The sequence below is a fragment of the Chiloscyllium plagiosum genome, chromosome 31, assembly GCF_004010195.1.
Source record: "Chiloscyllium plagiosum isolate BGI_BamShark_2017 chromosome 31, ASM401019v2, whole genome shotgun sequence".
Lineage (NCBI taxonomy): Eukaryota > Metazoa > Chordata > Chondrichthyes > Orectolobiformes > Hemiscylliidae > Chiloscyllium > Chiloscyllium plagiosum.
Window position 1 is genome coordinate 42,539,834 of NC_057740.1, and position 16,616 is coordinate 42,556,449.

Sequence of the window (16,616 nt, forward strand, 5' to 3'; positions counted from 1 at the left end):
TGCCTGTGTGTGTGTGTGTGTGTATAGCAGTATCTGTGCGTGTGTATAGTGCAATGGTGGTCACCTGTAATGTGACATGAACCCAAGGTCCCGGTTGAGGCCCTCCCTATGAGTACCGAACTTAGCTATCAGCCTCTGCTCGGCCACTTTTCGCTGCTGCCTGTCCCGAAGTCCGCCTTGGAGGATGGTCACCCGAAGGTCTGAGGTCGAATGTCCTGGACCGCTGAAGTGTTCCCAACTGGGAGGGAACCCTCCTGTCTATTGATTGTTGTGATTTTTAACTTTGTACACCCTCGTCCAACACCGGCATCTCCAAATCATTGTTTAATTGTTTTGCCATTTCCTTGTTATTCATAATTAATTCTCTCACTTCAGGCTGTAAGGGGTCTACATTGGTCTTCACTCATTTTTTAAAAAACTCATAAAAGCAAACCCTTCAGTGTTTCTATGTTCCTTGCAGGTTTACTCTCATACTTCTATTTTTCTTCTTAATCATCCTAATGTCTCCTTTGAATTCTAAACTGTTCCCAGTTCTCAGGCTTGCTATCTTTTCTAGCAACTTTATACAACTCTTCATTGGAACAAACACTATCTTTATTTTGTTAACCGTGATTGGGCCACATTCCCAGCCTCTCCAGTTTACAAAGTTAACTGCCCCCTGAAGCAATCCTGGATGCAAGTCAGTTGTATTAAAGAAACCAATCCAAGCAGACTTTTAATGAACAGACATTAAAGAAATAAGAAAAACATGTTGTTGACGTCCTCTTACATTTTCTAAAATAAAAACAGGAAGTGCTGGAGAAACTCAGCAGCATCTTGGAGAGTTAACTTTTCACGTCCAATATGATTCTTCTGCCGATATATTTTCTATGTGTTGCTCACACCCCTGCCCTGGAGATTAATTTTGAATGTTGGAGCCTATAGAGTTATCCTGGAGACTTAACAACCATTCAGGATGTCAATAATAGGATTTTCAGTGTCTCGCTGTCTTTGTCTGTGGTTTTATTTATTGCTCTGTATATCTTGCTGTCTTTATTCACTTAGCTCTTTGTGAACCATATTTCTCTACTTCTATTTCAGATTCTCCAGGCCGGTAACTCCAGAGATTCTTCTTCAAAAGGACAGATCCCTTTTGGGGGAGGATTGGTCTTTGATCCAACATGAATGTGTGAAGCACCAGCAGCCATCCCAACCCTTCATTCTCATTGTTAGTCACAGAGCAGTTACAAACACTCCCATATGTGTATTCATTCATTAAAGAAAGATATACAAGCTGATTTAGTGACAGCAAGTGTTGAGACACTGAGAGTTCACTTCAGAAATCTATAATCAAATCCATCACTGGGGTTGGAGGCCATTCCTCTAACTAATGGTCAACATTTCATATTTAACAATCTTGTCTTTCAGTTGTGTTTTCAGAGCCTTTAGCACTCATGTCTATTTCTTGTTCCTAACATCCCCTTTGTGTAGTTTGGTGTTCATTTTTGTTTTATAAAATTTCTTGTGAAGTCTGTTCTTTAAGTAAAGTGTTGTTAAATAGTCCAAAATCTCAGCACGATAGAGTACTTAAAGTTCTGAGGAAAATCCGCCCAGTACGGGAACTATGTCTTTGCATGTGAATGCAAAAAGCGACTGAACCAAAATATTTGGGATTGATCATTTGTTTACTTTCTAATAAACCATTTTAATATTGTTAAATGTTAAGATTTTCCTTTGAAGCAAAATTCTAGACAGCAAAAGCAGAGACTCTTGGAAGCCCTAAGTGATTGTCAGATCCTACCTTCACAGATAGTTCAGTGGGTGAACTGCTGCAAGAGGTGCTCAACCACAAGTGGCACAGAAACTTAGGAGATGCCACCCCAGGGTGATGTGGGGTTTTAGGATCAATTTGTGCCCCTCCTCGTTTGGGGAGGGTTTGTATTGTAAAGGGCAGAATAAATTATTGCACTGACCATTAGGACATCCAAGGATGGGCAATGAATGCTGCCCAGTGATGCCCATATCCCATGAAGAACTAAAGGAAAAGATTTGACTAAAGCATTTGATAAGGTCAATAGGATCAGGACTGAGTCGTTTGGCTCCTCAAACCTGTACCAACAGTCAGTAAGATTATGGAATTTGGCTTCTTTATTCAATCATTCACAGGTCATTAACATTACTGCCTGTGCCAGTAATTCAGCTACTGCAGTTAGTGTAGTGTAGGAAGCAAGTCACAGGATATTGACCCAGCGATACTAAAGGAATAGTAATATAGTTCCAAATCAGAATGGAGAGTGACTGGAGGGGAACTTACAGGTCGTGGCACTTCATTTGGGTGGTAGAGTTCACAAGTTTAGAAGGTTCCAGCAAAGCCTCGCCAAGTTCCTGCAGTGCATCTTGTAGATAGTACACGCTGCTGCAACAAGCTATTAGCAAAGGGAGTGAACATTGTTAGAGGATGATGCACTAAACATGTGGACTGCTTTGCTTTAATTTGGTATGGTATAAAGCTTTGCGTGTTGTTGGAGCTGCACCCTCTTGACTTGTGCCTCCTAAATGGGGATAGGTTTTGTGAATCAGGTGGTGAGTCACTTGCTGCAGGATTCCAGTCTTTGACCTGATCTTGTAGCCAAAGCGTTTATACAGCTGGTCCAGTTTTCTTTCTATTCAATGGCAAGCCCCTCAATATTGATAGTGGTGGGGTTTGGCATTGGTAATGTTATTGAATGTCAAGGAGAGATGGTCATTGCCCTGACATTTCTGTAGCATTCACACTACTTTGTTGTTGACCTCATGAGCCTTGCCCTCTTGCATCAGTCAAAATCTGCCTAAGCATCTCCTTGAATATATTCACAGGACAAGCCTCTACTGTTGCTGGGGTAGAGAATTTAAATCACTTCCTATCCTCAGAGAAGGAATTTCCCTTTGCCTTTGTCTTAAATAGGAGACCCCATATTTTTAAGCTGCATCACTGGTTCCAGATTCCCTCACAAGGGTGATGATGCTCAGTGTCTACCCTGTCAAGTGTATGGTCAGTGTGGGTTTGGCTGGAGTGTGCAATCAGTGAGAGACTGGCCAGAGGGCGCAGTCTGCCAGGGACTGGCCGGAGGGTGCGGTCAGTATGGGTCAGGCTGGAATTTGTGTTCAGTGTAGGACTGCCCAGAGGGTGCGGTCAGTGTGGGACTGGCCAGAGGGTGGGGTCAGTGTGGGACAGGCCGGAGGGTGCAGTCAGACTGGGACTGGCTGGAGGGTGCAGTCTTCAACAGACTGACCAGTCCCCGTATCAGGTCAGGGTTTTAGATTAGATTAGAGCTGAAAATGTGTTGCTGGAATAGCGCAGCAGGTCAGGCAGCATCCAGGGAACAGGAGAATCGACGTTTTGGGCATAAGCCCTTCTTCAGGAATGATTAGATTAGATTAGATTAGATTACTTAGTGTGGAAACAGGCCCTTCAGCCCAACAAGTCCACACTGACCTGCCGAAGCGTAACCCACCCAGACCCATTCCCTTACATTTACCCCTTCACCTAACACTACGGGCAATTTAGCATGGCCAATTCACCTAACCTGCACATTTTTGGATTGTGGGAGGAAACCGGAGCGCCCGGAGGAAACCCACGCAGACATCGGGAGAATGTGCAAACTCCACACAGAGAGTCGCTTGAGGTGGGAATTGAACCCGGGTCTCTGGGCTGTGAAGCAGCCTAACCACTGTGCTACCGTGCCGCCCACCGTCGGAGTGTCCCACGGTTACACTGGCATTGATAAAGGCTAAGCTGGGTGCTGGGGAAAAAATGAAGCACTGCCGCTGTTAGGCGGTAGCACAGGAAATAAGTACACTAAAAAAAACCCAGGAGATTTAGAATATCCTCAAAAAAAAATAACCAAGAGATTTGGAGTGCCCTCAGTGTAGGGGGCTGACCCTGTGCTGGCCAGGGCAGTCAGTGTGTTCCTGTTGCTGCTGCTGGTTTCCTATGGAGGAGGACGAGAGTTTTCTTTTTCTCTCCCCCTTGTTTAAGGTAAACTTTTCGATTTTTGGTTTACTTTATTGTTCGTTATGTTTGTTTTTCTGGGTTTCTAAGGAAAACGAAAAGAGAAAAACAAATAAAGGCAAAGCTCGTCGCTGAGCTACGAATTCCACGTCACCTGGCTCACAGACTAAATAATGCCCCCACACTCTAAAAGACACTCACTTTTGGGAACACAACATTGCAATTTCTTCATTACCAAAGTGCCATCATGGTATTACACAAATGCTGTTTGATGGCATTACACTGTTAAAGATCTGTTAAGTCAGGCATTCCCAAAGTGAAGTTGCAACCTCAGAGGCAGCAATGGACACCATGTAGCTATGCCACTTCCTTCTCAAAGATCTTTCCCTCACCCCCTGTTTTCACAGGGCATCACCCCCCCAACTCACCTTCAGTTCTCAAAGGAGCACAATAACTTTCAAGCATCTAAATGGGGAAAACATTTGGAATGCAGTGTTTTAGGTTGTGGGTTCAAGTCTTACTGCAGAGATGAGCTGATAGTCCAGTCTGACACTTCCAGTGCAGTACTGCACAATTGAAGATGTCATCTTTCATAGGGAGCATGCAACAGAGGCCTGCCTCTTCAGGCGTATGTGACAAATTCCACAGCCACTGTTTTGTACAATAAATGGGGACTCCCCCAGTGATACTGAGCCCTCAAACTATACCATTAAAACAGATCAGAGTCAGTCTCACTGCAGTTTATGGGATCTTGCTGTGTTCAGTAGCTGCACTTCTTGTCTACTGAACAGTTAACCATTCTGAGATTATTTTAAAAATGCACGTTTATCCTTTTCCTTGCATAATATAGAAGCAACGGCTAATATGAATGTTGCAGTTTGAAATAGTTGACAAGAAGCACAGTCATTTATTTCTCTGAACAGTTTACACAGTGAGTCAACAGGACGTGCAAATGACATTCAGTAATTCCATCACTGCTTAGGGTCTGCGCTGAGTCCTTGCTGAATCTTGGGATGCATGGAATGAATCAGGTTCCTCTGGAGAAAGGGAAAATTGTTCCAAAGATCTTTGTTCCTTTCCTGCACCTAGGCAGCAAGGAATTATCGGGGCTGATTTGGTGACAGTGCATGTGATGAAGAGCAGAAGCTCCAGCTTCAGGAGATGCTGTTTGTGGGACCTTAATGATGCCGAGGTCTCTAACAGATCAACAACACTGGTGAGAACAAATCTATCCACTGGCTTCGATCTCCTCTGAATCGTATTTGAAGTCCTGAAGAATCTCATTAATTGCCTCAATGGTTTTCCTAATCCTGGAGAAAATGATAAATACATTGTAAAATCAGGAAGGATGGAGAGGCTTGCAAGAAATAAACCCACTGATTCCTCCCCTATGCAGCCTCTGTGCACTGCTCTCAGGTGCCTTGGCAAAGTAATCGTACACACAAGGCAGGGAGTGGCAGCGAACTATCTGACTCAGAGGTGTACCACAGTGAAGTTCAGTCTTATTCAAGCAGTGTGTCCAATCACATGCACAGTTCAACAAAGAGGGAAGCAAGAGTGTCGGGGCAATCACAGCCAATGTAACCTGCAACCGAAACTCTCACCAAATTCCTTCCACTAACCTCAGAAGAGAGCATTTACAACCGACAGCCCTTCACATGCTACAGGGAAGAATTTTATTTATTCATAGGACGTGTGCATTGCTGGCTGGCCAGCAGTTCTAGGTTGATCCACAATACCTTTAGGAAGGGAATTCCATGATTTTGATCCATCGACACTGAAGAATTTGGACACAGAACTAGCTCAAAGGTAGAAGACAGAAGGTGGTGGTGGAGGGTTGCTTTTCAGACTGAAGGCCTGTGACCAATGGTGTGCCACAAGGATCGGTGCTGGGTCCTCTGCGTTTCCTCATTTATATAAATGATTTGGATGTGAGCATAAGAGGTATAGTTAGTAAGTATGAAGATGGCACCAAAATTGGAGGTGTAGTGGACAGCGAAGGTGGTTACCTCAGAGTACAACAGGATCTTGATCAGATGGGCCAATGGGATGAGGAGTGGCAGATGGGTTTAATTTAAATAAATTTGAGGTACTGCATTTTGGAAAGGCAATTCAGAGCAGCTGTTATACATTTAATAGTAAGGTCCTAGGGAGTGTTGCTGGGCAAACACACCTTGGAGTGCAGGTTCTTAGATTCTTGTAAGTAGAGTCACAGGTAGATAGGATAGTGAAGGTGTTTGATATGCTTTTCTTAATTGGTCAGAGCATTGAATATAGGAGTTGGGAGGTAATGTTGCAGTCGTATAGGATATTATTTCGGCCACTTTTGGAATAGTGCATGCAAATCTGGTCTCCTTCCTATCGGAAGGATGTTGCAAAACTTGAAAGGGTTCAGAAAAGATTTACAAAGATGTTTTGAGGGTTGGAGGATTTGAGCTATGGGGAGAGGCTGAATAGGCTGGAGCTGTTTTCCCTGGAGCATTAGAAGCTGAGGGGTGACCTTACAGAGGTTTATAAAATCATGAGGGGCATGGATAGGATTAATTGACACAGTCTTTTTCCTGAGGTGGGAGAGTCCAGAACTACAGGGCATAGGTTTAGGGTGAGAGGGGAAAGATATAAAAGGAACCTAAGGGGCAACTTTTTCACGCAGAGGGTGGTATGTGTATGGAATGAGCTGCCAGAGGAAGTGGTGGAGGCTAGTACAATTGCAACATTTAAAAGGCATCTGGATGGGTTTATGAAAGGGTTAGAGGGATAAGGGCCAAGTGCTGGCAAATGGGACTAGATTAGGTTAGGATACCAGGTTGGCATGGATGAGTTGGACAGAAGGTCTGTTTCCATGCTGTACATCTCTATGACTCTAAATGGCAACATATTTACAGGTCAGGATGTTGAGTGGCTTTGAGAGGAACTTGCAGGTGATGGTGTTCCCATGTATCTGCGACCTTTGTCCTTCTAGATGGAAGTGGTGGTGGGTTTGGAAGATGCTATCTAAGGAGCCTTGGTAAATTTCTGCAATACATCTTGTAGACAGTACACACTGCTGCTACTGAGCATCGGTGGTGGAGGGAGTAGATACATGTGAATGTGGTATTAATCAAGTGGGCTGCTCTATCTGGGATGGTGTTGAGCTTGTTGAGTGCCATTGGAATTGCATCCATGCAGGCAATTGTGGAATATTGTATCACTCTCCTGACTTGTGCTTTGTAGATGATAAACAGGCTTTGGGAAGTGAGTTATTTGCTGCAGTATTTTCAGGATCTGACCTGCTCTTTTAGCCACTTTGATTCAATGGCGTCCAGTTGTGCTTCTGGTCAATGATAACCCCCAGGATGTTGATAGTGAGGGAATTCAGTGATGGCAACATCGTCGAATGTTAAGGTGGTGATTAGGTTGTCCTTATTGGAAATGATCATTGCTTGGCATTGGTGTCACACGAATGTTACTAGCCACTTGTCCCTCCAAGGCTGGACAGATGCATCTGTACTCAGCAAATTGGTACAGATGAGGTCAAGGAGGTTTTTCCCTCTAGCAGTGATGTCCTTTAGGACCCAACCAGCTCAGTCAGTAGTGCTGCTGCTGAGCCACTCTTGGTAGTGGATATTGAAAACCTCCTCCCAGGTTTCGCCCCACTCTTCACCCCACCCTATCAACATTTCCTTCTATCCTTAGATCTCATTTACTGATCTAGCTTAGACACATTAACAGCTTTCACTTTAAAATCCCTCATTCCATGTGGGACCAAGTTCCACAATCCCACCACACTCTGGGTAAAGTGGTTTCTCCTGAATTCCCTATCAGTGGATTTATTAGTGAGTCTCTTAAATCCACAGCCCCAAGTTCAAGTCTGCCTTACCAGGGGAACATCCAGTCAAGCCTCAGCCCCATCAGGTTGCTTCTCAGGTCATTCTTTTCCAGGTAAGAGTATCAGCTGTTTGGTCTAGCCAGCTGGGCATGAGTGCTTTGCAGAGCATTCTGAGCTGAATGTCAGGCAACAGGGCCTTCGTGGAAACAAGACGCCAGGCCTGCCATTGGTGATAGGATACTGCACTGTGGGAATGGACAGCATCTCCCCAAATGTGGGACTGATAACACGCACAGAACCGCAATGCTCATACCTCTGCTTCAGTTCTCGGGCCTCCTCCTGGTAGGTCTCGTTGCCTGGATGGTCCAACATATTCTGCTTGGCAAGCTGTAGCCTGGCTGTCTAGAGAATAAGAAAAGAAGGGACCCTTGTCAGAAACTTACAATTCTCCAAGGTAAAGGGCACTTTACTTTGTACATAACCCCATGTTGTACCTTACTTCTTAAAGTCATTCACAGTATGCAGGAGTCACTGGCTGGGCCAGCATTTAATGTCCATCCTACTAGTCCTGAAAAGTTGGTGATGACATGCCCTGTTGAACTACTGCAAGTCATTTGATGAAGGTGAACCCACAATGATATCTGTCTTATCTTCTGCACTCATGTGCTGGGCTAAATATTCAGGCCTACGTGAATTTTTTGAAAGAAGGTAGACAGGAAGGTGTGGTGGAACTGCTTTGATAGTGTACAATGGAATAAGTACAACTGCAAGAAATAATCTTGGATTGGAAGTAGAAGAATCCACATTTGTAGAGATAAAAAATAACAAGGGCAAGACAATACTGGTACAAGTAGTCAATAGGGCTATCAAACAGTTGCTATACTATAGCAAACATAGGGAATACTGGAGAAACTTAACAGAATGGGAGTATCTGTGGGGAAAGGAAAGAGAGTTAACATTCTGAGTCTAGTGTGACTCCTCTTCAGAACTATACTGTAGGATAAAGAATAAATTAAGTATGAATTATGAAGATGAGGGAGATAATGAGGGCATGAAAAAAAGTACATTAAAATAAGTGTGATTTTAATCTTCATGTAGATTGGGAAAATAAAATTGCAGAGGATCCAGAGGAAATATTCATAGTATACATTTGTGACAGCTTCCAAGAAGAACATGTGGATCCAACCAGGGATCAGGCTGGTTTGGTTCTGGTAGTATTTTCCCTCACTCTTCTAAACTCCAATGAGTACAGGACAAACTACTTAACCTTTCTTCATCTGACAGTGCCTCCATACCCAGGACCAATTTATGCAACTTATTTTGGGGGCAGTCCCGTTCTCTGGACTGCCCCCAATATCAGCATATCTTTCCTGAGATAAGGGTACCAAATCTGTTCAATGTTCGAGGTGTGGTCTAACTAGTGCCTTGTACAATTATTGTAAGACTTTTCCATTATTATGCTTTATTCCCTTTGAAATGAAATGCCAACATTTCAGAACTTCCCTAAACCTGCTAAACATTACAGTTCATCTGCGTTTTGCCTGTTCACTTAAACTTGACATATGATTGGCTTTAATCTCAATAAACACAGCCCTAACTACAGGAATCCCTTTCAAACAGATAGCGGCTCTGATACCTTCCCAGTGCGAGATCAGCTAAACCAGAGTTCTCTACAGTCTAATGTGTGGGTTCCCACTCTTTGTTCCAGTGGCTTTCCCTGATCCCCTTGAGGTCCCTTTTCCAACTCACCAATTCTAGCTTTTCCCGTTCCCGTTCCTGAACTCTCGCGATGTGCTCAGAGAGATCTGGGCGATCATACTCCTCATGAAACCGGTCCTTGAGCTGAATCACTTCCTTGGAGATCCGGTTAAATGCCTGGGTGATTTCGTGCACCAGCTGCCGGTATTTGATAAAGTCATAGTTGGGAGCAGAGCGGAGATACGCCTGATGTCCTCTGGAACCAGAGAGTTACGGGAGGAGAAAGTTTCTGATTATTATTCAACATGTTTGTATGTTTTAAACTTCTTTGACTCTGGCCCTGAGGCACACAGACCTAATGTCAGTCCTTTGCCTAAGTTCAGCCCAGTGGAGGGAAGGGCCAAGCGGCTCTCAGGCTGAGGCATTTCAGTTTGTCTCCTGCCATCTGAACCAGTATAAATCAGTAACAGTGTATGCTCCAGGCAGTTTCTATAATAGAGACAGGAATGAGAAAGGAAAATGAGAAGCAGAATGGAGAAAGTGAGTGCATCAAGAAGGCAGATGTAGAGTCAGGGAGGAGCTCTGATGCTTCAGGATGGTTCCGGGTGAAATGGAAACTGGAAGTGACTGCTGTTCTCTGTTTGAAACTCTCACTATAATCACTGTGGTACTACATCTGCCAAATGTGTCCTCTTTATAAATCAATCTGGTTAGTTATTAACAAATATCCGCACAGGCTGGGTGTGTGGGTGAGTATGTTCATGGGCCATTGATAATGAAAGCAGAGAATACTAGAAATCTTGGACTGAGAAAGTCCCAGAGGGATCCAAGATCCAATGAACAGATAACAAACCCATGGCATGCAGGCTCGAGGAGATTCAAGATCCAATTACAAGGAAATTAGAAACAAAAACAGGAGTTACTGGAGCTCAGCAGGTCTGGCAGCATCTGTATACAGGAGGCATGAATATTAGGATGGCTTATTAAAATAATATTCTATGGGGTGCCATTCAGACAAGACAGTCACACCATAGATAAACAGCTCCCTGTTTTTAAAGGTGCACAGGAAGAAACAGGAAAATTGTGGAACTATTTTCTTCCAGAATAAATAACCACCTCAGATTCTGTGTAAATTGGTCTCATACTCACAGATCAAAAAGCCGATAAGCTTCAACACGCTCCTCCTGTAATGCATAAAGGGTCCGCACCAGTGTATTCAGTCCATTTGCACTCTGCAACCAAAAACCAATGAATGTAAAATGTTAATTGGGGGCACAATAAAAGGTGTGGTACGGTGACTCAGTGGTTAGCACTGCTGCCTCACAGCACCAGGGTCCCAGGTTCAATTCCAGCCTCGGGCGACTGTCTGTGTGGAGTTTGCACATTCTCCCCCGTGTCTGCGTGGGTTTCCTCTGGGTGCTCCTACTTCCTCCCACAGTCTGAAGATGTGCAGTTTGGGTGAATTGGCCATGCTAAATTGCCTATAGAGTTAGGTGTATTAGTCAGAGGGAAATGGGTCTAGGTGGGTTACTCTGCAGAGGGTCGGTGTGAACTTGTTTGGCCAGAGGGCCTGTTTCCACACTGTAGGGAATCTAATCTAAAAGCATAATACTGTAGAAGAATTGCAAGTACTGAAGAAACACAGATCTGGCAGTATCTGTGTGGAGAAAAACAGAGTTAACGTTTTGAATGAAATATGACTTCTTCAGAATTGAAGGGAGAGAGAAATGCGAAGAATTTTGTGCTGTTAAAAATGGGAAGAGAGTGGGAAAGATGACCAAGGAAGGTCAGGGATAGGGTAGTGCGCCATGCTGCTGCTTGGCCTTGGCTGGGGTTCTACGGCCATCTTGACACTTCAAATAACCTGCTCATCAGAGCTGATAATATCAAGGATAACAAAGTCAATGAGATCAAAAACTACCAAAGCGACCAGTATGGGCTTGTGCCAGAACCTGCTCGTGCTTACAAGAAACAAGGCATCAACTTGGGTGGTAGTTGAAGTTCAGAACAATGGCAAGATCTCCAGGGGAGAACAGGCTGCCCTCAAGTCCAGCCATTACTGTCAAGAGCTTGGCTTGGATTCACAAAATTAATCTCAAGAAGCAAGGACTGCTGCCTCTGACCTTCAACAATCCTGTTGATTATGACAAAGTGCAAGCAGAAGTTCAAGTCTCCATCAGTGGGCTGAAGCTTCTCACTTGTACCCTTACGCACCAGGAGGGCAGCCAGAATACAATAATGTTCAACTACAGCTTCAACGAGGGCCAGGCTGAATGGTTCAAGCCAGCAGCGTACTCAACAGGATGAAGGTGCAGGAGTAAAACCCCCCGAGGATAGGGAACAGGGGGACTGTGCCTAAGGACTCAGTGGTACTTGTGCAGCTTTGCACCATGACATTCAGCTACTGTGCACAGTCCAGTCTGATACTCAGATATCACACTTGGACAATCAAAAGTCAGCTCATGTCAATGACATTTTTTTAAATATAATTTGTTCATTGTTTCCTATTGCGCTGTGAAGTGATTGGATCTAATTTCCGTGGTCTTAGATGTTATTTATTTTTAAATTTTCTGTATATTTGTTTTGCCCATTTACTCAGAGAAACCAAATCACACTTCTGTGGGAGGTGAAGGCTTACTGATATTATCATTAGACTATTAACCCAGAGAGAAAATGAGGACTGTAGATGCTCAAGATCAGAGTATAAAAAGTGTGGTGCGGGGGATCCAAGATGGTGGCGACTCAGCAAGTCTAAGTCTATAGTGCTCCTCCCAAGACTTGGGCAAAGTGGGCCACCCGCCTCTACCACACTCACCATATAATTTAAAATAGTTTTTACTTAATGTAATTAGTTGCTCAGTAGTAATTTAGACAGTCTAGTCTCCTGTAAAAATGATTAGGGGGAAAGGAGCCCGCAGTTCTCAGTAAGCAGGAGCCCCTCCCCCACCCTCCCCAGCTGCAGCAGAGGCATCTGCAGCCGCCTTGGGGGACTTACCTACGGTGGTGAGTCTTGTGGAAATAACCTCCAAACTCGACGCCTTCATCAAAGAGTCCCGGAGCTGAAGAGACTCAGTCTCGGCCGCGCTATAAAAGCACGGCCGAGACATCGAGGAAATCGAGCGCCTAGTCGGAGGGGCGGAGCTAAAGGCTGCGACCTCCGAGACCATAGCAGAATCGGCCGTGGATCTGGTCCAGACTCTTGAACAGCAAGTCCGGACCTTCGAGAATCACACTGACGACCTCGAGAATCCAGGTCGTCGGAAAAATATTCGTTTGCTGGGCCTTCCCGAACGGGAAGAGGAAGGCCAGCTTACAGCGTTTCTCGAGCAGTGGCTTCCACAGCTGTTAGATCTGGAGGCTGGATCAGGCCGGGTAAGGGTGAAATGGGCCTACCGGGTTGCAGTGCACGGGCCTGGCTCGAACCAGTGCCCCCACCCGGTCCTGTTCCAGCTGCAGAGCTACAAGGAGAGGCAGATGCTCTTGGAAGCTTCCAGAAATCTTGGGAAAGATCCCCAAAAGCCATGATTTATAAAGGATCCAAGATTATGTTATTTCAGGACTTTTCCCCAGCTTTGGTCCGAAAGAGGAAGGTGCTTGACAAAGTGAAGAAACATTTAAGGGACTTAAACATTCAGTACTCCTTGCGCTACCCAACTACGCTACGCTTCAGCCATGAAGGGTCTGTGTATAACTTTGGATCACTGGAGAAGGCCAAGGAACTTTTGGACTCTCTTAGATAAATTGTAAGAGTTAATTGATGTTGTTTTTCCCGCCCCACCCCACCCCACCCTGGTTTACCCCTTTTTTTTTCCCCTGTTCCAGCTGCAGAGCTACAAGGAGAGGCAGATGCTCTTGGAAGCTTCCAGAAATCTTGGGAAAGATCCCCAAGCCATGATTTATAAAGGATCCAAGATTATGTTATTTCAGGACTTTTCCCCAGCTTTGGTCCGAAAGAGGAAGGTGCTTGACAAAGTGAAGAAACATTTAAGGGACTTAAACATTCAGTACTCCTTGCGCTACCCAACTATGCTACGCTTCAGCCATGAAGGGTCTGTGTATAACTTTGGATCACTGGAGAAGGCCAAGGAACTTTTGGACTCTCTTAGATAAATTGTAAGAGTTAATTGATGTTGTTTTTCCCGCCCCACCCCACCCCACCCTGGTTTACCCCTTTTTTTTTCCTTTCATTACCTTATTGTTTAGTATTATCTCTGGGGGTTGGGGAGAGGGGTTTATTTATTTATTCTTCACTTAGCGATTTTCTCCCACCCCTTTTTTTATATATATAGGCTAGGGGAGCTAGTTAATGTAGGTGGGGGGGGAAGGTGGTTACCTTATCCTATTTTATCTCTGTCCTTAGGAGCGGGGTTGTTTTCCCCTGTTATTTTGTATTACTATATTTAATTTTATTTGCTGAGACTGTAATTTTAGAGTCATATGTTCATACATGGTATTAATATTACCAAAAATATCCAGGTGTTGGTGTGCTTGGGGGGGGGGTAGGCTACTCATTGTTAATTCTAGCTCAGTACTATATTTGAATTTCCTTTATCCTATCGTGAGGTGCCTGGGTCAAGGGTGAGGCACTGGTTGGGAGAGGTTATGATAGGCTTTTGGAAAGGAAGTGGTGCCACCTGGGAACATGGGGAAGATCTCCGTTTAATTTTTTTTATTTAGAAATAGTTTTTTTATTATATTGATCTGAGTGTATTAAAGAGCTTTTATTTTTGTGAATTTTATATGCTCTATGCTCAGGGTGTTTTGGATAGGGTTCCTTTACAGACTTTTTTTTTTTTTACAGATTACTTACACTGTGGAAACAGGCCCTTCGGCCCAACAAGTCCACACCGACCCGCCGAAGCGCAACCCACCCAGACTCATTCCCCTATATTTACCCCTTCACCTAACACTACGGGCAATTTAGCATGGCCAATTCACCTAACCTGCACATTTTTGGACTGTGGGAGGAAACCGGTGCACGCGGAGGAAACCCACGCAGACACAGGGAGAACGTGCAAACTCCACTCAGTCAGTCGCCTGAGGCAGGAAATGAACCCGGGTCTCTGGCGCTGTGAGGCCGCAGTGCTAACCACTGTGCCACCGTGTCGCCCATCTTCTCCCGGGGGGTCTCGGACTTGCCCGGTGATTATGGTTAATCAGTCGATTAAATGGTGGACCTGGAATGTCACGAGATGTAATTCACCAATCAAAAAGGAAGAAAATATTATCAAACCTCAAGAAAAAAAGGATCAATATAGCTCTCCTATAGGAGAGGCATTTATTGGATAAAGAACACCTGAAATTATGACAGGGAAGATATTATTTTCCATTCTCTCTTTCTGTGCAAGGAAAAACATTTTGGTAAACTGGGTGGCTGAGGGCCCTCATGGACTTTCGAGTTGGCACAGGATAATTATGGAATATACTCCCCCGGACTTCCTTACAAATATGGTGCACCGAAAAAAAAACGAATTATTGTATAAAATATGGCAGCCCTTCTTGAATTTCACAAATACAGATCTCTCGGCCATCCTAACAAGGTCCTTTATTTAATTGAGAGGATGAACCTGGCTGGTCTGGGGCCCCTTAGGAGAGGAATCCTGCACGGATATGGGTTTTGCTATGATCTGATGTTAACACATTCCGAGCATGTATATCACTACTCAACTTCTGTGTTACCCTTTTTTTTTCTCTTGAATAATGTAAGAGATTTAATCATACACTCTGGTTAGTTGTAGATTAGATGAGTAGTTAGTTGAGTTTTGTTTTTTTTTCTGTTTTTTTTCTGTTTGATAGATTTTGGTTATTATTTATTTAAGATTTAATTGTATATCAATGTTTATACTTGGGTTTTTTTTAAAGTTTTCTTTTGTAAACATGTAAAAACATGTTAAATTTTCAATAAAAATATCTATTAAAAAAAAGTGTGGTGCTCGAAAAGCACAGCAAGTCAGACAGCATCCAAGGAGCAGGACAGTCAACGTTTCAGGCATAAGCACTTCCTGATGAAAGGCTTATACTTGAAACATCAAACCTCCTGCTCCTCAAATGCTGCCCGGCCTGCTGTGCTTTTCCAGTGCCACACTTTTCGACTATTAATGCAGAAACCCAGGTCATGTTCTGGAGACCTGGGCTTGAATCCAGCTATGGCAGATGGTGGAATTTGAATAATCTTGAATTTAGAATCTAATATTTACCATCAAATTATTGTTGGTTGTTGGAAAAACTCATTTGGTTCACTGATATTCTTTTGGGGAAACAAACTGCTGTCTTTAGCTGGTCTGGCCTACATGTGACTCCAGACCCCAGTACCATGGTTGATTCTTAACTGCCCTCTAGGTAATAAATGTTGGTCCAGCCAGCAATGCCCACATCCCATGTGGTAACATTCAGTTCGGTAGTTATCAATAAAATGACTGACTTGATAAAATTAGAGAGCAGGAGGTAAAAATAACAAAGATGTTATGAAGAAAAAACCAAGTGATAACGATTGTAAAGAAATTAAACAACAAATGTGATGTGTTCAGAGAAAACTGAAACTCCTACAGACCACAAGGAGGATAAATCAGCCCATTCTGCCTGTGCTGGTTCTTTGAAAGAGCTAGTCAATTAGAGACCAGCACGGTGGCTCAGTAGTTCACACTGTTGCATGACAGCACCAGGGACCTGGGTTCAAGTTCTCCCTTGGATGACTGTGTGGAGTTTGTACATTCTCCCAAAGTGCTTCCTCCTACAGTCCAAAGATGTGTAAGTCAGGCCATGGGAGAAATATGAAAGTGGAGGGAGGCTTGATGTTAACAGGGTAAGGGGAAAGTTGAGAAAGGTTTGGGGGTACAGACTCTGTTTGAGGGGGTTGGTGGTGCATAGACATGGGGTACATAATCACACAGTGGGGCTGGTGTCACACATGGTGGGGTATTGAACAAGGGGATCGCTAATGGACGTGGAAGGAACAGACACCGCAGAGTGTAGGACAGGGTGAAGGTCTGAACACGGGCTGGGGGTCTGGATATGTGCAAAAATGGACACATTGGAATATAGATAACGGGGTGGGTGTGGACAGAAGGTAGGGTCTTGGCTGAGTGAATGGGATGGGAGTATAGGCGGAGGCGGGGATGTTATGGATGAGGGGGGTGATAG

The 16,616-nt window shown here is 44.2% G+C and overlaps 2 protein-coding genes across 2 annotated transcripts in view; one reads left to right on the forward strand and one right to left on the reverse strand.

Moving 5' to 3' along the window:
• Positions 1 to 1,164, forward strand: part of LOC122565060 (cytokine receptor-like factor 1) — a 9,976-nt gene extending 8,812 nt beyond the window's left edge. The window contains exon 3 of the mRNA XM_043720690.1: positions 1,081 to 1,164. Coding sequence (XP_043576625.1) covers positions 1,081 to 1,164 — 84 coding nt within the window. The remainder of the gene's footprint in view (positions 1 to 1,080) is intronic.
• Positions 1,165 to 4,854: 3,690 nt separating this feature from the next.
• The window catches only part of rex1bd (required for excision 1-B domain containing), a 13,029-nt gene continuing 1,267 nt past the window's right edge, over positions 4,855 to 16,616 (reverse strand). The window contains exons 2-5 of the mRNA XM_043721533.1: positions 10,626 to 10,708; positions 9,528 to 9,732; positions 8,092 to 8,180; positions 4,855 to 5,280 (exon numbers count right to left, since the gene is read on the reverse strand). Coding sequence (XP_043577468.1) covers positions 5,199 to 5,280; positions 8,092 to 8,180; positions 9,528 to 9,732; positions 10,626 to 10,708 — 459 coding nt within the window. The 3' untranslated portion in view covers positions 4,855 to 5,198. The remainder of the gene's footprint in view (positions 5,281 to 8,091; positions 8,181 to 9,527; positions 9,733 to 10,625; positions 10,709 to 16,616) is intronic.